The sequence below is a fragment of the Physcomitrium patens genome, chromosome 6 (assembly GCF_059467195.1).
Source record: "Physcomitrium patens ecotype Gransden chromosome 6, ASM5946719v1, whole genome shotgun sequence".
NCBI classification, from domain to species: Eukaryota; Viridiplantae; Streptophyta; class Bryopsida; order Funariales; family Funariaceae; genus Physcomitrium; species Physcomitrium patens.
In genome coordinates, this window is record NC_143415.1 from 7,297,178 (window position 1) to 7,323,872 (window position 26,695).

At 39.9% G+C, this 26,695-nt stretch overlaps 4 protein-coding genes across 11 annotated transcripts; all 4 read left to right on the forward strand.

Annotated features, from left to right (window-relative positions):
• The first annotated feature begins 749 nt into the window (after nt 1-749).
• On the forward strand, nt 750-2,480 carry LOC112283070 (uncharacterized). The gene is made up of 3 exons (XM_024521341.2): nt 750-1,250; nt 1,742-1,996; nt 2,125-2,480. The coding sequence occupies exons 1-3, from the start codon at nt 816-818 to the stop codon at nt 2,323-2,325; spliced, it is 891 nt and encodes a 296-aa protein (XP_024377109.1). The 5' UTR covers nt 750-815; the 3' UTR covers nt 2,326-2,480.
• Nucleotides 2,481-6,013: 3,533 nt separating this feature from the next.
• Nucleotides 6,014-8,785, forward strand: LOC112283177 (DNA-directed RNA polymerase II subunit RPB7). Its single transcript, XM_024521584.3, has 6 exons — nt 6,014-6,213; nt 6,889-7,054; nt 7,506-7,556; nt 7,820-7,885; nt 8,085-8,153; nt 8,372-8,785. Exons 1-6 carry the CDS (start codon nt 6,098-6,100, stop codon nt 8,435-8,437), a joined length of 534 nt encoding a protein of 177 aa, XP_024377352.1. The 5' UTR covers nt 6,014-6,097; the 3' UTR covers nt 8,438-8,785.
• Nucleotides 8,786-10,170: 1,385 nt separating this feature from the next.
• On the forward strand, nt 10,171-13,725 carry LOC112283118 (serine/arginine-rich SC35-like splicing factor SCL30A). 3 transcript variants are annotated; one of them, XM_024521464.3, is made up of 9 exons: nt 10,171-10,289; nt 10,643-10,853; nt 11,012-11,089; nt 11,895-12,059; nt 12,244-12,272; nt 12,429-12,489; nt 12,606-12,821; nt 12,938-13,066; nt 13,255-13,725. In XM_024521464.3, the coding sequence occupies exons 2-8, from the start codon at nt 10,651-10,653 to the stop codon at nt 13,044-13,046; spliced, it is 861 nt and encodes a 286-aa protein (XP_024377232.1). In that variant the 5' UTR covers nt 10,171-10,289; nt 10,643-10,650; the 3' UTR covers nt 13,047-13,066; nt 13,255-13,725. The 3 variants fall into 3 exon arrangements, with proteins under 3 accessions (XP_024377232.1, XP_024377231.1, XP_024377234.1); XM_024521463.3 differs by having other exon boundaries at nt 12,606-12,799; XM_024521466.3 differs by having other exon boundaries at nt 12,606-12,670.
• Nucleotides 13,726-13,857: 132 nt separating this feature from the next.
• On the forward strand, nt 13,858-25,897 carry LOC112283117 (clathrin heavy chain 1). 6 transcript variants are annotated; one of them, XM_024521459.3, is made up of 31 exons: nt 13,858-14,988; nt 15,099-15,314; nt 15,650-15,738; nt 15,929-16,007; nt 16,145-16,272; nt 16,410-16,508; nt 16,652-16,760; nt 16,990-17,078; nt 17,201-17,428; nt 17,620-17,685; nt 17,810-17,926; nt 18,094-18,291; nt 18,706-18,822; nt 19,043-19,102; nt 19,229-19,315; nt 19,519-19,602; nt 19,689-19,823; nt 19,960-20,022; nt 20,176-20,280; nt 20,583-20,695; nt 20,921-21,173; nt 21,374-21,510; nt 21,706-21,984; nt 22,149-23,157; nt 23,285-23,770; nt 23,889-24,059; nt 24,294-24,479; nt 24,631-24,753; nt 24,878-24,976; nt 25,171-25,285; nt 25,588-25,897. In XM_024521459.3, the coding sequence occupies exons 2-31, from the start codon at nt 15,161-15,163 to the stop codon at nt 25,620-25,622; spliced, it is 5,013 nt and encodes a 1,670-aa protein (XP_024377227.1). In that variant the 5' UTR covers nt 13,858-14,988; nt 15,099-15,160; the 3' UTR covers nt 25,623-25,897. The 6 variants fall into 6 exon arrangements, with proteins under 6 accessions (XP_024377227.1, XP_024377223.1, XP_024377225.1 ...); XM_024521455.3 differs by having other exon boundaries at nt 15,110-15,314; XM_024521457.3 differs by having other exon boundaries at nt 15,110-15,314; nt 25,608-25,897.
• Nucleotides 25,898-26,695: the final 798 nt, after the last annotated feature.

The window sequence follows — 26,695 nt, forward strand, 5'->3', positions numbered from 1 at the left end:
TCCTAGATATGATTTTATTATATCAACACTAATAACAATATATATATATATAATATTGACAAATGACTTTTTTTTGCCACTTTGTAAAAAGCCTAAATAAAATTCACAGTAATTATCTGCTTCTATATTTTTGAATTACCAAATTTTCACTATATTCTTGTAATATTTAAAAACAGTCACTATTGTGATTTGCAACAATTGAATCTGATTCAATTTGTGTTGTTGTTGTTGTTATTAGAATTAACATACATATATATATATATATATATATATATATTGTACACCCTGAACCCATAGGATCCGTTTGTAGTAGACAAAATAAATAAAGGATGTGGCACGAGACGACAGTGAGAGTATGTATGTGGTTGACATGTGAGCGATGCCACGTGGACGGTGTCTCAACCCTGAGCATAGAAACGAGGCCACAAGCAATTCAGGACAGCGAATGAAGGGAAAAAGAAATTGGAAAAGAAAAAGAAAGAGAAAACAGAGCCCAAAAGAAAAAGAAGGAAAAACCAGAAAGACAGGACGGGACGGGCCGGGAGGTGGGGGAGGGGCCCTGGCGACCACTCCGCCACGCAGCTGGGGTCGCATTCCAGTATGTGGCTCCCTTTCGTCACACGGGCTCCCAATCCTCTCCACAGCCCCCCGCAGCGCAATCTCTCCCCTCCTCCTCCCACTCTCATCTCCTTCGCCGCTACCTCATAACCCAGACCCACCCCTCCCTTCCTTCCTCGCGTCGTCGTCGTAGTGATGGTCTAGTGCAATCCCCCCCCCCCCCCAATTCCCTCCCAATTCTTCTCAATTCCTTGGCTATGGCGGCCGTTGTTGGCTTTAATCCGTTGGTCGGAGCCGGTTTAGCTAGCCCCTGCGCCTCTGGGGCGTGTAGTGTCTCGGAGACGTCGTCTGTGGCGTTGCCGCAGCTGGGTTCCGGCAAACGTCATGCGAGGGTCGGCGCTTTAGTGTCTGGAAGCGCGAGGAAAAACGTTGTAGTGTGCAGCAGCAGCAGCTCGGGTGGCGATGTCTCGGTGTCGCAGGCTTCGGCTGAGGCGCGACCGTCGCAGGCATCTGGCAACTGGGTGCCCGTGATTCCGCTGGCTGCGTTGCCTAGGGGTGAGAGGCGTTTGGTGCGCCAGGACGGTGAGACTGTACTCTTGTTGTGGTATAAGAACGATGTGTATGCCATCGAGAACCAGAGTCCCGCGGAGGGAGCTTACAGCGAGGGGCTCATCAATGCGCGTCTTACTCCCGTAAGTGCCCTGCATTGTTCTGCCCAGTCGTCTCTAGATGGAGCCTCGATTTCTCTTAACCTGAATTCCGATTGTGGCGTGTAACTCATGTGCACATCCATGAGCTCAATGGCCAATGTGTGAGGGTATGCATTCCGGAGCTCATGTGCACGCTTGGTAGTCAGGTTTCAGAAGTAGTTGCGTAGACAGTGCAGATCAATTGCCCTGGGTGTTTTCTTCGTCATTCCCACTTACAATCACTTCAGATCTGGTTCTACATGTCAGTTTTAGATGATTGTTACTCGCTTCGAAGGAAACAATCTTCTGAACAGTCGTCTCACACGAGATTCTTGCTTTGCACTTAGAGGCCTGCATTTTTATTCATGCCCCCTTCAGACATGCATGTTTACACTAGCTCTGGACTAGCGGTACTAAAACTTGTACTACTCGTTATGCGCGACGTCATCACACGCCGGTTGTCTGACAATTACTATGGTTCATTTGAATGGCAGGATGGTTGCATCGTCTGCCCGTCTACCGAAAGTACGTACGACTTGAAGTCCGGCAAAGTGAAGGAGTGGATGCCCACCAACCCCGTTCTCAGAGTGCTGACACCTTCCCTGAGGGACCTCGTAACATACCCCGTCAAAGTTGAAGACGAATCGATTTACATCAACGTGCGAGGTGGAGGGTACGCCGAGATTGTCTTCGGTGGTGCAGCTTCTGGAAACGCCGGCCGAACTGCCACAAACATTGATGTCGACGAGGCATGCTCTACCTCCGTGGAATTATGTCGCGTCATGCCTACTCTTTCCAAGTAGAATTATACGTTGAAGATAGCCAAACTGTGCCATGGTCCCTGCTTGTCTAATTGCATTTTGACTCTCTTCTTCAGGTCAAGATGGAGGTGGTCGAGACCGAGGAAGGCTTCGGCTGGACAAGGAAGAATGAGATCATCAACGGGAGGGCGGCTATGATTGGATTCTTCATGCTCATCATACAAGAGCTCGTTACTGGCAAGGGATTCCTGGCAGGTCTAGGGTTCCTAGATTTCTTGTACAAATATGTATTCAATGGATACAACCCTTCTCCTTGAAAAACGAGATGTAGATGTAATTGCACCGAAGTTCGAGTAGCTGGCTGGAAATCCAGTCATTTTCCTAGGCAGTTCCTGCTTTAGTTGTGTATTTTATGTATTTGATGGATTTTTCTGTTATTTGGAAAGTGGTGTGCCGCTCAGTTTTAACTCGATACTAGTCTACCAGTCCTGTCCCTCGGGTAATGTCTTTTGGGGTGAGCTTAATCTGGACACGGTATCAACGAAACCCATGTAGACAGATTACGAAAAAAACAAAAAAAAAAAAAATCCTTATAAACTGTTGCTAGTATTGGAATTTATGTCTGCTTTTGTAAAATCCTCTCGCCTGATGATCTCGGAATGAAATTGTTTAGAACTTGTCATCTTATTAACTACCTCGAAACCTTAAATGAACTCTTTGTTAGAACGTAAGAAAAACCAGATCGCATTTGCCTACTATCGGAGTAATGCTACATTGCAGAGTTTTCTCACAAGTCGCTCTTTTCTTAAGATCACAAATTCCTCTACTGTAGCTTCCGCTGCTTTCTAATCGCATGACGTAGAACTGCATCAAAATGAGGAAGACCACCAGTGGAAAATGAACTACGGTGATAGACACAGTCTGAAAAATCACTTTCAACATGTAGTGGCTTAGTGGAAGAGGGTAGATGAAGAGGATGTCTCATGGAAAGCAAGATAGAAAATAAATACTTAATATGTGTGTTTGTGGCAGACTAGTGAGTGATATATCCAATATAATTGAATACATATAGTGACAATTTTGTTGATTCAAAGGTTCTGTTGGGAATGTAGAATATTTTTATCTTACAACATTCTACAAAGAACAGAATACAATTGTATTACGAAAATTGTTCAAACAATGACGGGAATATCTACAAAACACAAGGTTTATGCTATCAAGCAATTCTTCAAAACATTAATTATAAGTTTGTAATAAAAGGTTCAATCTGATTATATTTCCTTTTAATTTTACCTTTTTTGTAGTACTTTCATTTTTGTATATTATCAATTAATTACTTTAAATTGTAATTTTTGTATTTTATTGTTTTAAATATTTTAAAACAAATAATCTAACTATAGGATAATATAACATTTTTTATATATCAACATTTAATTACTATTATTTAGGATGCTTAAAATAATTATATATACATAAATTAGCTTGTAAATTTAAAATGTATTTAAATGGACTTTTAACTTTTATAACTCAAAATACAACAAATAATAGTAAATTTTATTGTGGTGTGCCAGAAAGATGGTTGAGTGAATTTATAATATTGTAATGTAGAAGAAGAGTAAATTGATAAGTGTTGCAATTGATAAATTCTAAAAGTTTATTATTATTATTATATATAGAAATTGAAATATCATAGTTGTATAGTCTGAAATCTATTTATAGCTTATTTATGTTGTTAATTTAAACAAATTACATAAAATTTTCTCAAAAAGAAGTATTCTTAATTTTATATTTTCAAGTTCACACAATAAATATATATATATATATATATATATATATATTAGAGTATTGTAAAACATACTTTAGTTTTAAACATAGATATGTAGGAGCCATATTTTTGTACCTAATAGAACAAAATGTGACAACTTTGAAAGGTTAAAAAATATTTAAAATGAATAAGTGAAGGAGTATATACATCTTAAGGATTTAGTAGGATTTAGACAACTTATACATTGCTGTAATAATATTAAATAATATTAAATTTAGAAATACAGAAGAATTGAATCTCTACATATAGAAGAAAAGAAGAAATATTAGATTAGAATCTTATATACAAATTATGTTATAAAAATATGAGATATTTTATAAATGGATTTTTTATTGAGTTTAAAATTTTATATATATATATATATATATATATATATAGAAACTAATAATTTAAATATTAGCTTCCTATACATAAAATATAAAATATTTGTAAACTTCTTCTTATGTTATAATTTTATTATTTCAAATCCAGTAAGATTTTAAATTTTTATCAAAAAAATTAGTTCAAAATTTTATTTTTTTATGTTTTATAGTTAATCATATGATTATTTACATGTGTAAATATATATATATATATATATATATATATATATATTAGTTGATACATTATTTATGAATAAAGTCTTTAAAATTTATATGCAATATATATATATATATATATATATATATATACATATATACACACATTATTATGTGAATATATTTATAAATTATAGATTCAAATATGAAGTATATTTTGCATATACTAGCTTTTATAGTATTTTTGGTTTTATGTTATATAATAATAGTATCATGCAAAACTTTTTAGATTCCTCTGCATTATATATATATGTGCACTCTGCTTAAATTATAACCTTGGCAGATAGAATATTGTGAATTATAAAATATTTTATAATATAGGTGGGATTATGAAATTTCATAGCCCCCAAGTAATCACATGTATTCTCCCAAACAATAGTATCCAATTGCGTTAGCCCTCTTTACAACTCCCTTGGTCAACTTCTCATCTCTGTCTAATACTTAACCTTGTTCAAATGCAACCAAACTCTCTCATTATTCTCTATTACATTACTTCAGCAATCATGAGCCTTTTCTACAATCAATATCAATCAATGCAAATTGCAATGGCAAAGCATTTGCAATACGACTTGTAATTTGTAACGTGTTAGATGCCATCACATGCAATCAATTGGTATTGGTTGTTGCAAACACTACAGAATTCTCCAATTAATTGAATGAGAATTAAGTATTTATGCAGGCTGCACAAGGAGAAGCCATATGATCAAACAATAACAGACTAGTGTAATTAGTAGAAGACAATGCACCCACAATCACAGTAATTGATTTATACTTTTAATAGCAACTAGAAGATCAACAAAATTTTAGGCAGTTCTATGAATATTCTTGCATAAAGAGAAGATATAGGAGACTAATCAGACTAATCGTCAGAGATTAATTTAGCAATGACCTTAAACACATAAAAATAAATGTTGTGAGAATTGAAACCATGATTAATTTGAATTCTAAATAGAACAATGGATTTGAGCACATGATCAAAGCCATATTGAGAAAGCATGTGGGAAGTAATCGTACAGGTTTAGGATGAATACATAGTTGCCAAACATTTCTCACTTAAATTATAAAAATTTAAATTTTTTTAATATATTAATTACGAAAAAACCAAGATTATAAGTTAACAACCTAGGAACAACCTAAAAAAAGTATTATCAGATAAACAAATAATATTTAAGGGATATCAATAAACAGGATACATCTGTATGTAAAGAAAATCTGACTATGGTTTTTATATCCAATGTATAATCTCAAAATGTTAAAGAGAAAAAAAAAAAAAAAAAAAAAAACACCAACAAAGGTGTGTGTATACATACATATATATATATATATATATATATATATATATAAACTATGTATATTGTTTTTAATTAATTAATTTTTTACATTTATGCAGTAAACAAACCCAAACCAACTCGAAAGCGGAGGGAGTTCAGAGGATTTTCGTTTGCCTTCACAGTTAGGACCTATTAGCAAAGTATACGGTGATAGGACCCATATGGTGTTTGAGAAGGAACAAAAAAGAAGGGGTCTCCTTTCACCGTGTCCGACGAGTCGGCAAACCCTTCAAAACAATTTGCTCTCGCCACCCGTAGCGCTACCCCCGTCCCAGTTTTGGGGCTATTACGGCACTGTCGGTGCTTCATCAGGCAGGTTTTTCCACTTCTTCGAGGAATTGAAAGCGAGGGCAACATGTTTTTCCACATCTACTTGGACCGGAATCTGCAGCTGCACCCTCGTCACTTCGGACCGCATCTGCGCGACAAGCTCATTGCGAAGCTCATCCAGGACGTTGAGGGCACCTGCAGGTGTTGCTTTCCCTTCCTCCTCAGTCTCATGATTAGGGTCGTAGAATTGTGGGTTTCTTTGGAAAATCTGAAATCTGCAACTGGTGTTCGCTATGTCCGAGTGGGTTACCTCGCGACGATAGTGGATTTGCTGCTGACCTTGGCTTTGCGTAAAACCCTCGTTAGCGGCGTAAGTCCCTTTGTGGGTTAGCCGAGTGTTGTAGGAAGAAGGGTGGTGCGTATGTGGGTTTGTTTAGCTTCTGTGTTGTGACGAAATGGGGTTTTGGACAGTCGCTGTCCATCCTAGGCACGCTGCAAAGAATGATTTCGCTACGTGACCGGGACTCGTGTTAGTTCGCTGAGAATGCCCGTTTGTTCAGTTTCTTCACACTGGCTCGGTAGCAGCGCATTGCACCAGCTAGGAATGCTCTGCCGAAAATTTGGGCTGATGCGTACAATCTGGCTGTAATAGGGAGTATTTTGTTTTATGTCTTGCCATCCTAAATTTTTGGAAACCCTGTTTGGAACTGTTAGTGATGCTGTGAGCTTTGGTTCTTCATCCTTAATGAAAATGTATTTCTCTAGTAACTCATGCGCATGTCTGTATCAGGAGCGTCACTTCAAGATCTTCGATAGTTATCATTAATAATCATCCCCTTGTTAATGCCGCTAATGTTTTTTTTGTGGCTGTTGCAGTGGACGTCATGGATTTGTGGTTGCAGTTACTGCAGTAGAAACAATTGGCTCGGGACTCATCCGTGACGGAACTGGATTCGTAACGTTTCCCGTCAAGTACCAATGTGTCGTTTTCAGACCCTTTAAAGGCGAAATACTAGAGAGCGTTGTTACGATGGTGAACAAGGTAGAATGATGGCATTTTAATTCTAACGTTTTGTCAGTTGATGGAATGAAGTCCCTAGATCTACCACGAATTGGCCTCAACTGTGTAGTTTTTATGAGGTCGGGATACACGTGGCTCACGTATGTTTGCTTAAGCTGTCCAGAAGCTGGATATGCTATTGATATGTCGGTTTTGTTCTTCTTGAGATTGTTTTTCAGGACTGTCCCATCACATGAAATCACTAGTTGTAACTTATCTGCACCTTTCCCTGTCGAAACTTCCTGTATGAGAGTCCGTGGTCATTTTTTATTTTTTATTTTTTTTGTTGACATGAACTGAATCTCAACTTTTATGGACGTCCCTTTCAATGCTTCTATAAGCTTGAAGAGGTGCCAATTCAAGGAAAGGTCGAAGAAATCAAGCATTATTAATTCTATGATGTGATTATCTGAATTCAGCTTGGTGTGTGCAGATGGGCTTCTTTGCTGAAGCGGGGCCTGTTCAAATCTTTGTGTCAAATCACGTAAGCTCACTGACTGCTCCTTAACGCTATCTGTGGCTTAAACCTCTCATCAATTTTTTTTCCTTACGAGCTATCTCTCTCTCTCCCTCCACCCCCACGTTTTAAGTTTCCGAAGGGGATTTGCTCTTTTTAATCGCAATTTCCATGTTCGTGTTTTAAGCAAGCTATTGAAGGTGAACATTTAATGTCCACGTCTTTTTGAAGGAAAGGAGTTATTATATTTCAACTGGAGAGTCCTCATTGTCTGCTTTTGGGTTTGGCAGTTGATACCAGATGACATGGCGTTTCAATCAGACGATGTACCGAATTATAAAACTTCGGATGGCTCGGTATGATTGCTCATCTTCCAAAAAAGAGTGTCATTAATGATATTCTTAGTGTTGAGATAGCTCTGTGTTCATGTACGGTCTTTAGCACAAACCGTAGGTTTTCGATGCATTGATATCTTGGAGGCTAAAGTTGGTGACACATGTCAAAGCCTAGTTCAATTTCTGGCTTGTCAGTTATAATAGCATTCTTTGTATGCAGGTAAGAATACAGAAGGATAGTGAAGTTCGGCTTAAGATTGTGGGTACCCGGGTTGACGCTACAGAGATTGTAAGTGTTTCTCACCTTCGCAGGCACTATGTGGACTCATAACGGGTACACACACAGTTTATTGATTAGTTCCTTGAGCTTCTTTCGTCCTGTTTTTCTTCAGATTCAGAATTTTCAAAAGTAGCTCATTGGAAGAACCTCAACTAATACCGGAACCAATTAATCGCGAGGATCTTCTCAATCTGTATACTAACTTTCAACTCGCTCTTTCGATGCAGTTCTGTATTGGCACAATCAAAGACGACTTTCTTGGACTTATTGGTGATCCTGGAGGTGCGACCTGAGGACTCCTCATAGGTTTCTCATGAACAAAACTACTGCTTGAATAGCCTCCTTTAAAAATGGTTTAGGTTTAGATTTTCTGGAGCTTAGGACACTCTTTGGACAGAAGCATCCGCTTGAAGGCACTAGGGGAAGATGAAACACCGTTATGAAACCTGTGAAGCATGAGAGATATTCTAACCTGAGCGACATCGTGATGTTGTCATCCCAACCATGGTTAAGCGTTTATAGCTTGATATCCTCGGTAGAAAGTTTTACATTTCAGGACACCACTCTGGGCATCAAAGCCTGTGATTGACTGTAATGGCCCAAGCCCGAATTCCTCTGCAATAAAACTGAAGTCGAAACTAGGCTGGAGTACCGAGTGTATTTTGATGATATATTGGCAGTGTCAGTTTTAAAGAATCCAACATGTTATTGTTACCTGTATGCCCATATCTTTCTGAAACAACTTCACTATTGTTATGAAATTTGAGTTGTCAGTAGCTGGAAGTAAAAAACATGTAGCTCGGACAACATAATATAGTATGGGATAAGAGCTTCATTGTTGATGACCTTATTTGTTGGCTACAGAAAATCTAACTCTTGATGCAGTCGCACAGGCTACATTGCATGCGCCTCCAAAATATCGCCAACTTTACAAACAGCGCCTTTTTGCCCCCCTTTTTTTTTTAAGAAAAAAATCAAAAGTTAAATCTCCGCAACAGCTTCTCAGTTGCGGAGATTGATCGGATGTTTTCACACTAATGAGTGAATGTATGAAGTAATGACTGGGTAGAGTGAGGATGTGTCAGTGAGCTTGTGTTCGTATATTAGGATGTGAATGAGAACATGAGTCAAAAGGGTGAACACGTCAGTTAAAACTGTACTGAAAGCGCAGAAGTCACGTAAAATTAGAACCATTTCTAATTATTTGCAAAACTATAATCAGCGGGGGATGTGAAGTTACAACTCTACATTGGGAAATGGCCGATGCACGAGTTTAGTGATTGATTGCTCGCATTGTTCTGAGCAGGGGAGAGTGTTGAAGGTCTCCAATTCATCGTTGCCGGTCACTCTTCGCAAGTTTGAGTGCATTGCTTGTATGATTGAATGCCCACTTAATCCCCATCGTCTCACGCATACGGAGATGGAAAGTGGCAATCAGGACATCAAAGCGGTGGATCCATGCTGCCGATACCCACACTACGGGGGAGGTCCTGGAGAGGGGGGCTCCAGCAAGGTGGTGTACTGAGCATTCGACATGGAGCAAGGGGGCTTCGAGGTGGCTTTTATTTTTAAAAAGTACCTTTCGTTATTACCACAGCTGCATATGCCAATTAAAATACTGAAAAAGTATTTCCCAAAAAGCAAAGTCGACGAGATTTTTCCTTTCTCATACTTTAAAGTAAAAGCAATTAGAGCCTTCACAGACGAACCAGTTTCACATCCAAGTAACATCCATCCACTCATATATTCATCCATGAGTTTCATCCAAATGGAGCGGAGCAGCCAGCCTCGAGGAGCATGAAAGCGAAGAGGATAGCGTTCAAGGAACAAGTCACGGCTATTAGGGGGGGGGGTTACACCCGTCCGGGGCGGGTGTGAATTGGTATCAGACCCTGTCAGTTAGATGATACCCGTATGAGAAGGATATGGGAGAGGTTTCAGACTCAGTCAGGGGGGGGGGGGGGGGTCACTTTCCGTCGCGCTTATTAACCTTTTTCTGCATGCGGGCTTGCTGCCTTCTGGTTGCGGTACTACTGTAAGCCCCCCCTCCCCCCTCCTCCTCCTCCGCCGCTCCATCGCCTCGCGTGCGTGCGTGCTCGTCCCCGTGCCCACGTCGATTCTGTGGCAAGTGATCAATCACGTGTGGTGAGTTTTCTCAAGCCTTGCCGTTCCGTTGTGAGACTGTGGTGATTGTCGTCTTTTCTGCTGGTGAGCTTGTTTAGAAAGGAGCGGAGCGCGTGTCAAAGTTTGCGGAGTGCTAGGGTTTTTGGTTTGGTTGAGTACCTCGACAAGCGTCTCGTCTTTTGTCAGTATTGTGGGTTTGAGTGCCGTTCGTGGCTACTCTCTTTCTTGTGAATTGGTTAGTTTGGTGTTTTCGAGGAGTTGCGTGTGTGTGTGTGTTCGTTGGGATCGATGTTGTTTTCTTTTGTGGTTAATTTTGTGGTTAATTGTGTGTTTATTTTTATTTTTCTTTTTATTTTATTTGTTTTTATTTGCAGAGGTTGCAATGAGAGGGCGCAGCCCGTACTACAGTCCGCGCAGGGGCTACGACAGCCCTCCGCGCAGGGGTTATGATAGTCCTCCGCGAAGGAGTTATGGCGGGAGGAGGCGCAGTCCTAGCCCTCCCCCTCGAGGTGGTCGTGGTGGGTATGGGAGGGAACCCGAGCCTCCTACTAGTCTCCTCGTTCGCAATATCCCGCGCGACTGCACGTAAGTTAAAGAGTGGTTTCTATGTTTTGGCACGTGGCTGGCCTCTAGTGGTGAATTTTTGAAACACTTTTAGTCGTACTGCTTTGCATGATTTGGATTCGATAGGGTTCTCTTGTGGAACGAAAATGAACTGACATCGTGAATTTATGATCACACAGCGCTGACGATCTTCGTATTCCTTTCGAGCGTTACGGGGTTGTAAAGGACGTATATTTACCAAGGGACTACTACACAGGGTATGTTTATATGTCTCATGCTGAGGGCTTGGACTCTGGCTGTTATCTGGCATGAGTGAAACAAGGGTGGAAGGACCACTTTGTTTGGAAATTAGCAGATATTCGGTAGATGAACGAAAACTTGTCAGGAGTACTTGGTACGACAAAACCTGAAGGTACTCTCCAAATAAAAGAAAAAAGAGAAAAGAACAAAGAAACAAGTGTAATACTGAATGATATTGGTTTGCCTAACTCTTGGCTCCCGAAAGGTTGTAGAGATGAAGGTCCTATTCCTGGAATCAGTTCCCAGAAGGTTCTATGAAGTTCCAAGAAAGCTTCAAGATAGACAAGTTGAAGAGAAGATAGTGTCTATTCGGTGGCCCAAGGTGATTGAAGTGGTGGAAGGGATGGAAAGGGTCAATGATGTCTACCCAGCAGTGTGGAAGTTGAGATCAAATCCTATGAAGTATGAAGTACCATGCAGTCCCAAAATTTACTGGAAGAATGTTATGCAAGAATTGGAAGATGAAAGAATACACAATTAAGGCGGTCATTAGGGGCGTGTGTTGGCCTCAAGGTTAGCAGCTATTATCACGGGTGGTCGTATTAAGATATAATGTACGAAAGAATCCTTTAAGTAAAAACTCGGTTCAGAGCGTGCGTAACCAGGGGTTCATGCATGAGAGGACGGTTTACCAGGGTTTTGCACATTCTCGAACACACACGGCGCTGGAAACTTACACTTTGTCCGGGTTCGTATCAGGACAAGATAGTCATGATGCAACTGTCCCTCACCTTCTAACAGGATTTTTGTGTGAGATTGCAGACTACCACGAGGGTTTGGATTTGTGCAATTTTTAGAACCACGAGATGCTGCAGAAGCGCAGTACTGTCTGGATCACCAGTTGATAGCAGGACGTGAAATTACTGTAGTGTTCGCCGAGGAGAACCGGAAGAAACCTCAAGAAATGCGCATAAAGGAGCGTATCAGGTACTTATTTTGGTGCTATGTCTGGTTGGATCGAGAGAACTGGTATATGGGTGTGGCTGGCCATTATTGAGGTGGAAAATAGTTATTCAATATTGACTTAATAGAGGCATTAATGAGGTATAATTCCTTAGAGAAGTCACCATACTGGCTACGAAATTCAGAAGGGATCTGGTGTGTTTTGCAGGGGTCGACCTGGATTTGGAGGGCGTAGAGGTGTGTCCTTGTCCTGGCATATTTTTCTCTGACTCTGCTTCTCCTTTTGTCTATGCCAAATACCTGGTCTAATTCATGAGCTGGTGATAAGTGTAAATTTACTGTATTCTTTCAGTTTGGTTGTATTTCTGATCTCATGGCTACTTTATGCAATAGGATCACGTTCACGTTCTCCACGGCGATTTTCCCCTTCTCCCCGTGGTGGTCGCAGGTCAAGGTAAGCTATTATTGATTAATGATGTCAAGTCGTAACATTTTTTCACATTGTTTCGAGAAATTCGCTAAGGTGCGTTTTGTGGTGGGTGCCGATAATGATGCTGCGCTGATGTACAGGTCACCTTCCCGAACAGGCAGGGGTCACCGCCGTAGGTCATACACGCCCTCTCCAGGATATCATGGTAATGCTCCTTCCAGATCACCCTCTCCTGTAAAATCTCATAGGAGGACGCGAGATCGAACTCCTGATTCGTCTAAAAGGTCTCCATCTCCACCATCTCGATCTAGAGATCCTCAAGCCCGCGCAAACGGTAGGGATCAGTACGGTTCTCGGTAAGTACTCGCGGTTCTTATAATGGGTTCAGGAAACACATATCAAACGAAACTAAACCAATGTCCCTTAAATGTTTTTTGGTGCTTTGTTTGATCGCAATTTGAAAATTTTCTAGGTCGCGAAGTCCGGGTAGTTCACCATCGGTTCCCCCAAGAAGACGAAGGTCCCCATCGCCGAGGCAATACTCACCCGACGAACGGAGGCTCCAGGAGGCGGACATGTAGATCTCCCAACTACATTTCAGGTAATTGTTTGCATACTCAACTGACAAGCTAAGCTGTTTGTCGGTTCTTTTCCATGTAAAAGCATGTTCCAGTTGTGAAATGAAAGGCGATGAGTTTGAGTCGCTTTTCTCGTACGTCAAGTCCCCTCCTGATCCGACTACAATACCACCTTCTGAATTAATATCATGTGCATTAATTGGTTTTGCAGGCAGGAATGAAACTTGAAGATGCTAAGACCCCTTGTGTTGGACAAACAGTTGTGCATGAATGAAGCGCTTCGACGTTGGGATGTGAAGCTATTACAACGCTTGAAAGTTTCTTTTCCTTTTCTTTTTTCTTTTTTTAGTGACGGCTTTATATTGAGGTCTAGATGGCAATACCATTGTTGAAGACCAGCCTTCATGCTTTGCTGATGCTACTTTTCTGTCGGTTGAGTGGTGTTTACTAGTCAGAAAGGATTGCCGTTTTCCCAGCTGTGTGCAATCAGGATAAGAGTCATGACGGCCCTGTTAGTCTTAGGCTTGGCACATTTGAGCTTACTGGGGCTTAGTGACTCCAGATGTCATCAAGTTTGTTTCATGAGTCAAGACCTGACTCCAGCTTTTCACTTAGTTTGTGTTGTCTTATGTATATTGTCAGCATCTTAATTGTCGAGATTTGTGGTATCTCTTCAGTGACAGTTTCCGGTGTACGAAATTGTTGGATGCTATTGTTCACTGTGCACTGCATTGATACTTTGTTTTTTGTTTTTTTGTTTTTTTAATATTTCTTGTATAGTTCCATTCATCGATGCACTTAATGACAGATCTAAAAATGTCTTAACACGGTATCCGTCTAGCACCATTCTGGACAACCGGGTCATATGGGATATCGTCTCGTCTTCGTCTAGGTAGTAAACGGTAATCGATAAGGCGAGCCGCATGGTTTGCATAGAATGCGAGTAAAATTGTCACGTTACATGTGTTTTGCGGGGGAGCGTCTTTTAGTATGAATTCGCACGGTTCCGAAGAATGAAATCATACGATTTCGCTACATCTCAACTTACTAGAGGCTGCTCATTAGCAGTTATGTATGACTTCGAATCAGATCATAAGGTTTTTTAGTTAATCTGTCACGTATTCCGAAATGTCTGTCGAAGTTTGCACACTTCTTGAGTAGAATCCTTGAACGAGAGCAGTCGGGAACTTGAAATGGTTTCTGCTGGTCGATGATTGGTCGTGACAAACCGTGTTAATTTTATGAGCATTAGTGAAAGCCGGAGATCTGTCAGGAGTATCCCTTGACTTTCACACAGCACCAACATCCACCATTGTCCCCCAACATTTTCTTGCACGTGTATCTGACCAGACTTTGTTAGGGAAAACGTCGTTGTCGTAACCCACAATAGTGAACCATTTCTTGTGCTTCTTGATTCGTCTGGGCCCACGGAAGGAGAAAATTGATGTCTAAAGTAGCTTAGGGGAAAGTAGTCGAGCATGGGCATCGGGCTAATTGGCTAAAATATGTTCGTTACAACAATTTTCGCTTATCACACGAGAAACATCATGTCTCTGTATGATAAGTTATTTGAAATTGTGCACCAGCATAATTTGATGACAGTGCTTGTTCGCACGCAAACCCATACACTGTTTGTGCCTTACTGAAGTCACCACAGATACTGAATAATCATATGTAATTTGATTAGCACAAGACAGTCGTCAAATTTGAGCATCCTTCTCATCTTTTCTGCAATTCGGATCACTCCAGTGAACCCCCTATATTGAAATATTATCAAGAGGGCAAGTATCTCCTCGAGGCATCGTGATCACAAATCGTCGAATCAGGCATTCGGAGTTATTCTTCCATCAACCTTTTGGGTTCAAGAAAGAAAGTTCGGTAACCGAAGGCTAGTGAAGTTGCTATGGCGGCGAACGGTCCGATTACTGTGAAAGAGGCTCTGGCGGTACAATTCAACGCGTTCACTTTATTGTGGGGAGTATGTGATTCTTGTGTAAGATCCACGATTGTATCATCACAGAAATTCCTTTCGAGACTAACCATGTTTTTGGATAGTTGTCTCTCAGCTTACAAGCATCGGAATCCTCCCACAGTTTGTCACATTCACACATGTGACTATGGATTCTGACAAGTACATCTGCGTGCGCGAGACATCGCCACAAAACAATGTAGTGATTATCGACATGGCTTCGCCCATGCAGCCGTTACGAAGACCCATAACAGCAGACTCGGCTCTTATGAATCCATCCAGCAAAGTTCTCGCCCTCAAAGGCAAGTTAGGTTAACAAATCACGAACTAGAGAAATTTCTCACAGCATCTTGCACGTTGCAGTTCTAGGGCAGGCGCGTTATCTCGAACTTCACGGATTACTTCCAAATGTAACCTTGTTCCAGTGTGTGTCACGATAATTGTATACATTTCGGTAAAAGAAATCACTTATGTTTTCAAAGTGTAAAACATCGTACCATGAATTGTCTCAGAGGATGATTGACAAATTTGAAGTTGATATACTTCTGTTTTTAGATTCCGATCGGAGATTTTCATGCGGTTATTAACGGATTTGATAGTATATCGCATGCTATAACAAAAAGTGTGGTGGAAACAGCTCAAATTCCTGGAACAACACAAGACCATTTGCAGATCTTCAATATCGAGTTGAAGTCGAAAGTTAAGGCTCACATGATGCTGGAGCAGGTATGTAACGCGGGTCTTGTATTTCTTAAAAGTTGTTCAATATGGCAAGATAATACCCCGGTATGATTGAACTGAATGTTGATAAACTGTCAAATCGGGAAACCTACTTTCTGATTTTGGAAACGGGACAATCAGCGGTGTATGAACCATGGCAACTTTCATGAGCCACATTGTTTTAATCACTTTGCAGGTTGTTTTCTGGAAATGGGTTACATCAAGTTTGCTAGGGCTTGTCACACAGACAGCGGTGTATCACTGGTCAATAGAAGGTGAACATTCTTCACAAGAGATATCTGGTCACCAACATATTCGAAAGAACCGTTGTGAACAAAATAGTCAGTGTTCTTGGTGTGGGAAGGCCTTGCATCATATTGCAGTTAATTAGGGAGCATGGTTGTCGAAACAGGTGAGTCTGAGCCTCAGAAAATGTTCGAGAGGACGGCGAGTCTCATGTCCAACCAGATAATTAACTACCGATGCGACGCATCTGAGAAGTGGCTCGTGCTCATTGGCATTGCACCTGGATCACAGGAGGTAAAACTGATTGACTGCGGAGTAAAATGAGGACAGAATTTGAAAATATAATCCTACTCATAGATTTTTTTGTTCAATTCATAAACATGTTCTCCCTCGTTTCTGAATTTTTGAAATAAGTATGCGGGCGTCCGCAGCGTCCGGCACTGGTTAAGGGCAACATGCAGCTGTTCTCCGTGGACCAGCAGCGGAGTCAGGCCCTGGAAGCTCATGCAGCAGTCTTCGCGTCGATTGAGGTATCATGAGCCTTCATGAATTTCAGGAACATCGTAATATAACTTCTCTAGAGTATGAACCATGTTCGATGTTGGTTATGGTCATTGTCTTTCTAATAAACTAGGTCTTCTTATGACTTTTGATTTGTTGTATTCCTGCTCAGCTTCCAGGTGGTGATCATTCCTCCACTCTCATCTCATTCGCGACTAAAACGGTTGTGGCGGGGCAAATCATCTCCAAGCTGCATGTTATTGAACTAGGAGCCCAACCAGGTAAATGCTGTGCACTGTCATCCTTTCACATACATTTGGAGTGATTTTTGCACTATCGTGAACGTTTATTAAAGTACTGTTTACTTTTTTTCTAATTTAATTAAGCAGACTTAGAGCGCTTGTTTTCCCAGAACTATTCGTCGTTTTTCTGAAACAATTCCTCTGAAGCATATTGCATATCTATCTGCGAGATCGCACATCTTTGATGTATACTCTTGCTTGATTGAAGCTGAATCAGGCAAACCTAGTTTTACCAAAAAGCAAGCAGATCTTTTCTTCCCGCCGGACTTCGCAGATGATTTCCCAGTGGCTATGCAAGTGAGTTGAAGAGCCCTAATGCTTATTCACAGGAGCTTGCAATACGCTAGACAGCCTTTTGAGTTGACATTTGAGGACGCATACCGTGAAGCATAATACTATCATCTCCTAATTTTGTGCAGATAACCTCCAAATACAACCTGATTTTTGTTATTACCAAGCTCGGGTTACTTTTTGTTTACGACCTAGAGACTGCAACAGCCGTTTACAGAAACCGAATTAGCCCCGATCCAATCTTTTTGACGGCAGAAGCTACTGAAGCAGGTGGGTTTTATGCAATTAATCGCCGTGGACAAGTTTTGCTTGCCACTGTGAATGAAGCAACGATTGTTCCGTTCGTTAGCATACAGGTAACGATTTGCTATATGGTACGAAGTGTGAAAGTATTTGAAGAATATTCTTATTTGTTTTACCCTCTTAAAAATTTCAAGTCCACTTTGCTGGGTAACGATTCTAAAGCGTTGAGGTTCTTGTCTCAGTTCCAGTTGTTGAAATGGTATGGATTAACCCTTGAATTACTGAATATATACGGAAATTACAGTTGAATAATCTGGAGCTTGCCGTCAGTCTTGCGAAGCGAGGAAATCTACCAGGGGCAGATAATTTGGTAATCATGCTTTACCTAATATGTGTTAACCATGTGCTTTCATGTGGGTTTGTGCTCGCATAGTCCTGGTAATTTGTGTGAAAAATGTAATTGCATAGGCCACTTCGTTTTGTGTGCCACGCAGATTGTACAGCGATTTCAGGAGTTGTTCCTCGAGCATAAACACACAGAAGCAGCAGAGCTCGCAGCAGAGTCGCCCCAAGGCATTCTCCGCACTCCAGAAACCATAGCCAGGTTTCGGGTATGTTGAACTTAAATTGTGAAAGCTTCAACGCAAAAGATAAGATGATTTGTAAATGCTGAAAAATAATTGACCATGTAGCTATAACATGCATTCTATTTCGAAATTGTGAGACTCGCAATGTTGGCATGGTTTATTTGCATTTCTGTTGGTTTTTGTTTGGACAGACTGTACCCATACAAGCAGGGCAGACCTCTCCATTGTTGCGATACTTTGGAACCTTGTTGAACAAAGGAAAATTAAATGCTTTCGAATCCTTGGAGCTTACCCGTTTGGTTGTAAGCCAAAAGAAGAACCATTTGTTGGAAACATGGTTAACAGAGGATAAACTAGATTGCAGTGAGGAGCTGGGAGATCTTGTAAAGGTGAGAATAGTAATGGTAACGTGAACCAAAAGTTTGACGGTGTTGTCGATGCTGGTATACAAAAGTGCGGTATTACAGGAGACCGGACATTAGAAGGACTTGTTAAGGCTAGTTTGCAAGCTTGGTAATAAATTGCGAATCCTTTTGAAGTTATGTTGATAACTCCACATTTTCGGGTATCGTGCGCAAGTGCTTGATATTGGAATTGTCACCGTAATAGGAATTTTGGTAGGTTTTTCCATCACACTGAACGTTATTATTTTATTACAAAATATCTGGACTTTGTTGTGCACCTTGGTGGGTGACAATTATGTTCCGCAAGTTCGAACCATGCTGTCCACATTCACCAAATTGCTTTCAGTATTCTATGATTATATGATTATATGATTAACTCTCATATTTCTGAGCTTGCAGAGCGTAGATAAGGATTTGGCACTAAAGATCTACATTAAAGCTAGGGCTTCTCCAAAAGTAGTGGTACTGTTTGCCCAACGTCAAGAATTTGAAAAGATCCTTATTTATTCCAATCAGGTACGTGAATCTACGGTTGACATTGCTCAAGTAAAACATGTTTTCTGGTTCCTGCACAAGCTTGAGCAGTCCAATCTTGCCTCCTAGAAACCATGTTGCAAACTCTGACACATTGATTTTCACTTCCCAACAATTTTTTTCATTTTAAGTGCACTGGATCTTACTATTTGCAAAGGTAAGGTTTCATTTGTTAATACTGCATCCTGGTTTCGTTTTTCAGGTTGGCTACACTCCAGACTACTTATCTTTGCTGCAAACTATCACACAAACAGATCCTCAGGTATACAGCTGTGCTACTAAGTCCAACCGTTAATTTGACGTATGGAAGTTGAAGCATGAGAGATCTCAACTTGCATCACTTTATGTTCTTTCACATGCCAAGTTGACTTGAGACTTTTCAATGTAGGGGGCGGTGAATTTTGCAGTAAAGATGTCAGAAATGAAAGGTGGCAGTCCAGTGGACTATAATACCATTACAGATTTTTTCCTCCAGGTTGAAGTTTTTTGCTCTTTCTACTTTCCTGAAAATTTTCTTGGAAATGCACCCCACCGATATTGTTATGCTCCAATGTCACCTCTCTCTGCTTCCATATTGAGTATATGTACGAACATTTTGAAAAGATGTAAATCCATTATTGAATTGTGTGGTTTACGTATCAGGAAGTGCTAATACGTTTAATTTATCGCTTTGTACAGCGTAACATGATTAGGGAGGCCACTGCATTCCTACTTGATGTTCTCAAGCCCAACTTGCCGGAACATGGTGCTCTTCAAACAAAGGTAAAAATTTAAATCTAGCTTCTCAGTTACATTTGCTGATTTTTTATGATTCCTTAACTCATGCTGTACTTTCCACGTGTATACAGGCTCTCGAAATCAATCTTGTCACTTTTCCAAACGTCGCAGATGCGATTTTGACTAATGGCATCTTCAAACATTATGACCGTCCTCGAATTGCTCAGCTTTGTGAGAAGGCTGGCGTGTATATGCGTGCTATGCAGGTTTAGAAATTCGCTTGCTAGTGTAATGACATTTTATACCATACTTTTTATCCGCTGCAACTATAAACCTCGTCTAGAATTGAGCATAACTACTTTACACGACTTAAATCGCCGCGTTGATGTTTTATCACTTCAGCTCTATACGGAGCTGAGCGACATCAAGCGTGTGATCATCAACACCCATGCCATCGAATCTCAGGTATATACTTCATTTGTTCTTCTGTTAAATGCGAAGTCTTTAATTGGATTTCTGGTTCTGATTTTGTAAAATTATAGGTACTGAAAACAACCAGGTAAGACCAAAGTTCTATTTACAGATAATAAAATTTTATTTTATTTTAATTTGTTTCAGGCATTGATGGATTTCTTTGGGACGCTCTCCAAAGATTGGGCATTAGAATGTATGAAGGAACTTCTTTCGGCTAACTTGCGAGCCAACTTGCAAATTGTGGTCCAGGTACAATTATGTTGATCTTATTGTGCTTCTATAGGTAAAGTGTTTATGCTGACCTTGTTCGTGTAGTGAGCCTTCATGTGCTGAAAGTACAGGTGGTCTTCCACTTTGTCATACAAATATTTAACAACGGAGATATCTTACAGAACTTTCATGCGAGCCATTAGTTCATGATACTGCAATTACGCAAATTAAGACAATAATTGTTTACACCAGAGGTATACCATAATTATTGTTAAACACTCATGACCTCTTCCGCAAAAGCCAACAAACTTTGATGCACCCATGTTTACTTGTGGTATAAGGTGGCCAAGGAGTATGCTGAGCAACTAGGCATTAATGCTTGTATTAACATGTTTGATGAATTCAAGTCCTATGAGGGTTTATTTCTCTTCCTCAATTTCTATGTGAACTCCAGGTTTATGTTCCGACTTTTTCACTCCAGAACCATTTCTCCGCTAATGAAACTAGCATGGAGATTTTAATTTGTAATGATGACAGCTGTCCTTGCCTGAACGTCTTGTTCCTAAATCTTTCATACATAATTGTGCTTGGTTTTATTTCAATATATATAATTTGGTGACTTTTATGTTATCCGGTTTGAAAAATCAACAAGCTTCGTTGCTGCAAGAGGTTGATGCAGTGAGGATCCAGAGGTTCATTTCAAATACATTGAATCTGCAGCAAAGACTGCTCAGTTTAAGGAAGTTGAACGCATCACAAGGGAGTCCAATTTCTATCCAGCTGAGCGAACAAAATCTTTTCTAATGGAAGCTAAACTACAGGATGCTCGCCCTCTTATAAATGTCTGTGATCGCCATGATTTTGTGCCCGATTTAATACATTATCTGTATGTGAACAATATGCTGCGGTTTATAGAAGGATATGTTCAAAAGGTAAATCCGATACAACATTAGTTTGCCCTGTTTATTTGCTACATTTGTTATTCCTTTTGGCTGTATAAGAATCAAATCCAATGCTGCAATGTATCAGATGTTACCTTATCATTTATGTCTGCAATTTTCACCACTTGAAACTAACTTGTTTGCTCACAGTTTATGTCTCCTCATAATCTATTGTCGTGATAAGTTGACAGGTTAATCCAAGCAAAGCACCACAAGTCTTAAGTCAATTATTGGATGATGACTGCCCGGAAGAATTTATCAAAGGATTGCTGCTCTCCGTTCGGTCACTATTGTCGGTGGAGGCACTTGTGGACGAATGTGAGAAAAGGTCATTTAGTTTGCCTGTTATTTATTTGGTATGCAAATTAGTGTGACTTAAACCTGGAATTTATTTAGTAACTTTGAACCTAATTCTCTTCATATTAGCTCAGATATTGACCAAATCCACAGGTATGTGATTCCTAGTTTAAGTGAATTCAATTACAATAATGAGGATTTTTAGCGTTTGAATCATGTTTTTCAGGAATCGACTCAAACTGCTGACGCCGTTACTGGAGCACCTTGTAAGCGAGGGAAGCAAAGACGTTCAAGTTCACAATGCCTTGGGGAAGGTTACTATCGACACAAATAACAACCCAGAGCAGTTCCTATATACAAATTCATACTATGATTCTCGAGTTGTTGGCAAGTATTGTGAGAAACGGGATTCGTCACTAGCGGTAGTGGCATATCGGCGGGGTCAATGTGATGATGAACTAGTTAACGTGACAACAAGAAACTCCCTTTTCAAGCTTCAGGCTAGGTGTCTCTCTTTCTTTGATGTCTCTACTAACTTAAGATATGAAATTTATGTTTCTGAAAATTCTTCTGAACTGAAGTGACGTTACAAAATAAGTGCATAAATCTTTTAATTGTTACAACCAGCATTTTCTAACCAATATCGACATGTCCTGAATTTTGTGATAGATATGTGGTGGAGCGTATGGATGCGACTTTGTGGGCTAAGATATTAGACCCTGAGAACCCATTCAGGCGTCAGTTGATTGACCAGGTGGTATCTACAGCACTACCAGAGAGCAAGAGCCCTGAGCAGGTCTCAGTTACTGTGAAAGCCTTCATGTCTGCCAACTTGCCAAACGAACTTATTGAACTGTTGGAGAAGATTGTCCTTCAAAACACAGCCTTTAGTAGCAACCCCAATTTACAAAACCTCTTGATTTTAACTGCCGTGAAAACTGAAAAATCACGAGTGATGGATTACATCCACCGTTTGGAGAACTTTGATGGTCCAGCTGTTGGAGAGATTGCTGTTGGAGCCCAGCTGTACGAGGAAGCGTTTATGATCTTCAAGAAATTTAACTTGAATGTGCAAGCTGTCAATGTCCTTCTAGACAATCTTCACAGCATAGGGCGAGCTGCCGAGTTTGCCGAACGTGTGGAAGTAGACGAGGTGTGGAGCCAAGTTGGCAAAGCACAACTCAGAGACGGTCCCATAAGTGATGCAATTGATTCCTTTGTTCGCGCCAAAGATGCTTCCCAGTTCACTAATGTCATAAGAGAAGCTGGAAAGCTCAAAGCTTATGATAATCTAGTGCGTTATTTGATTATGGTGCGCCAGAAGGTTAAGGAGCCACAGGTAGATTCGGCGCTAATCTTTGCCTATGCTAAAATGAGTCGCCTTGACGATCTTACAGAAATTGTCGCACAACCCAATGGCTGTGTAGCAAATCTACTCGTGGTTGGGGACCGTCTCTTTAATGAAGAGCTTTATCAAGCTGCCAAGGTTGTCTTCTCTCACATTGGGAATTGGCCTCGTCTTACCAGCACTCTGGTGAAGTTATATCAGTTCCAAGCTGCAATCGAAGTTGCTCATAAAGCAAATAGCTCTAAAACATGGAGGGAAGTTTGTTTTGCTTGCGTGGATACCGAGGAATTTCGGTTGGCTCAAATTTGTGGCCTTAAGATCATTATTCAGGTATTGGCTTAGTCAACATAATGTATCATACAGAATTTAATGGATGAAACCTGATATCTTCAGGATCAACACCATGCCTAGTTCATTTTTGAATTTGAATGAAATGGGCTTTTTGTGGCTGTGGAAGGTGGATCTTTTGGAAGAGGTTAGCGAATACTACCAGAATAAGGGCAACTTCGATGAGCTCATAATGTTGATGGAAAGTGGAATTGGTCTGGAACGGGCTCACATGGGGATATTTACGGAGCTTGGAATTTTATATGCGAAATACCGTCCAGAGAAGCTCATGGAACATCTAAATCTCTTCTCTACCCGCATTAATATTCCCAAGCTTCTTCGTATCTGTGACGAGCATCACCACTGGAAGGAGCTTTCCTACTTATACATCCAATATGAAGAGTATGACAATGCAGCAGCAACCATCATGGGTCATTCTCCCGACGCCTGGGATCATATTCAGTTTAAGGATGTGGTTAGCAAGGTGGCTAACGTAGAATTGTACTACAAAGCTATCCAGTTCTATCTGCAAGAGCATCCAGAAATTCTCAACGACCTTCTCGCTGTTTTGGTAACCCGTGTTGATCACAGCCGTGCAGTGGATATCATGAGGAAGGTACGATTACTTAAAGCAGCGCCTCTTCATTAGAACAAATATGTGGATAGAGTCAAGATGCTAAATCAGAGCATATCATTTCTTTCTTACGTAAGCGACGTAGTACTAATTCTCGCAGGCAGGACATTTGCCTCTGGTGAAGCCGTATATGCAAGCTGTTCAAAATTGCAACTTGAGTGCTGTGAATGAAGCTCTCAATGAGCTCTACATCGAAGAAGAGGACTATGAAATGATTAGAGAGTCCATCGACACTTATGATAATTTTGATCCAATTGCCATGGCACAGCGTGTGAGTGTTTGATCTTTACTCCATCCATACAAGTAATTTACATAGTTGAGTTTTTCATGCTTTCCGAGTTTTTTCAAACAATTGCAGTTCTACGTTTTGGTACCACATGTTTTCTTCCGATCGGAAGACAAAAGTTGCAGGGTTGTTTTGAACTTGCAGTAAATGACTTAAGGAGAACGAAAGGTGTGATTGATTTATCTTGAATGGCTAACGATTATCCTTTTTTGCAATTAGATCGAGAATCATGAACTTCTGGAAATGCGAAGAATTGCTGCTTACATATATAAGAAGGCTGGGAGGTGGCAGCAATCAGTAGCTCTTTCCAAAAAGGATAACCTTTTTTCGGATGCCATGGAGACCACGTCACAGTCTGGCGACAGTGTATTTGTAGAAGAGTTGCTAACTTTCTTTGTCAAAGAGGTATATTAGTTTGGCCATCTGTGATTGTTTGCATTGCTGCTCATGAGATTTCCAGTGGATTTGACTGTTCAACCATTGTAACCAAAGAAATTAACTGTTCGGGAACCCTTGGTGTGGTGTGAGTTTGAACCTCAATCTGGTTGATCCGTAGGGCAAGAAAGAGTGTTTTGCCGCATGCCTGTACACCTGTTATGATCTCATTCAAGCTGATGTGGTGATAGAGTTGGCTTGGATGAACAATATGATGGATTTCGCCTACCCTTTCCTGCTCCAGGTGTGTAGTGCAACAGTGGCTTTCGTAACGTCAATGTGATTGTTAAAATTTTCTCCTCTAGGTATGATCTTGTGGTATGCAGAACATCGGTTTCCTACATTCTCTGAGTCGTCTAATTTCGCAGTACCTCCGAGAGTACTCTTTGAAGGTTGCTCATCTCATGAGCTACAAGAACCAGGATGATGTGCATGGGAAACTCGACCACAATTTGGTAGCAGATTCGGTACAACAAATCCTGTCGCTGGTTTACATGCTGAGCAGTACAGTAAATGAAGTTTGATATGATGCACTTCTATCAGCGTGCTAAATTTATGATGGAATTAAATCTAAGAGTTTGGTAGAGCCTGTCTGCTCATTTTTGGAGTTGCAATATTGAAAAGAAGGGCATGTTGATTAAAAACATCGTGCTGCCTGCAGAATATGTATGCGCAGCTTTTACCTTTGGCTTTGCCGGCCCCACCAATTGTTGCGGCTAGTGGGACATTTGACGCTTATGCAGGGTTGCCGGCTTACGGTTTGTTGCAGTCTAGAGGTAGCACATCACCAACCTACTGATGAAGCACACTGTTCCCGAGTGCTTCCAGATTTTTTACCTTCACTTCAGTAAATAGACCAATTCTCCATGGATCATGATTGTTAGAGATTCGATCGCAGGGAAAGACACAATACTCTTCATTCGTACAGGAAGTGGGCTAGAATCTATGTTAAACATTAGCCTAACTTAGTACCAAATTGTATCCACAGCCTATCACATGTTTGCCAAGCTTGCCATGCCCATCACCCAAGTCACCATGTGTTTATAATGTTACCTTAATAAGTTGTGGCTTGTTGCAGTAACTTTCTACTGGGTGCAGTGGAGAGTGAGTTGAAATGATTTGTGTGTATCCATGACATGAAGGTTGTAGGTATAAAAGAATTATGAAAGATGAACCTTCCTGTTAAAGTTTTGAATAAATCTGAGATTCCTGACAAGGTGATGATAACTAGGTGGTGGTATAGATTCGAAAGTAAACTGTAGAATGTGGTGGTATTGAATGTTTAGAAATTATAGTATGACTTTTTATAATTATTATTATTATTATTTGTACCAAATCTTCTAGGTAAAAGTAATCTATTTTATATAATGCAATATAAATTCGAGCTATCTTTATTATATATTATAAAACTTCAGAACGTAAGTAGTAATTAATAAAATAATTACAAAAATAATAGATGGTAGTGACATATGTTGATTATTAATTGATTAACATTTTTTACATATGATTGTATCCTATTATTTGCAATCAATAGAAATATGATGTAATATACAAATAAATAAATATATATATATATATATATATATATTTTAATTTGTAATTTTCTAAAGGTTATTTTATAGAGAGATTTGAAATAAATGATATATAATATATTTTTTTAATTTTGATGTTTTTATTATTCCATCTCATAAGACAATCTCCTTCTGTTTATGTCATAACTCAAAGTATCTATTGATACATTTCTTGGACTGCATATAAATTCTAAAAAGCAATTACGAAGCTAAAAGTATTATTTGAAAAGAAAAGAAAAAATAGAAAAAATAAAGAAAAAATAAAAATATAAAAGAAAAAAGAAAAAAATAAAAAAGCTTACTATTATATTTCTCACATGTTGATTATGAAAGCAACTTATTAATCTGATTTTAAGTTAAATAAAAGAGGTTGTTAATTATTTTATTAAAGTAAATATTCATGAATAAAAATAATTATCAAATTCTCTTCAGTCAATTTAAACAAATCCTACAAAAAGATCTCATTTTAGTTTATAAATTATACAAGAATGTTTGCAAGTCGCAAGAAAAATTATTAATACATGATTGGAATCCAATGGATCACAATTGTATACTCAAACCAAACCAAGACCAAAATAAAGAATACATATGTGACTTATACTTATAACTTACACT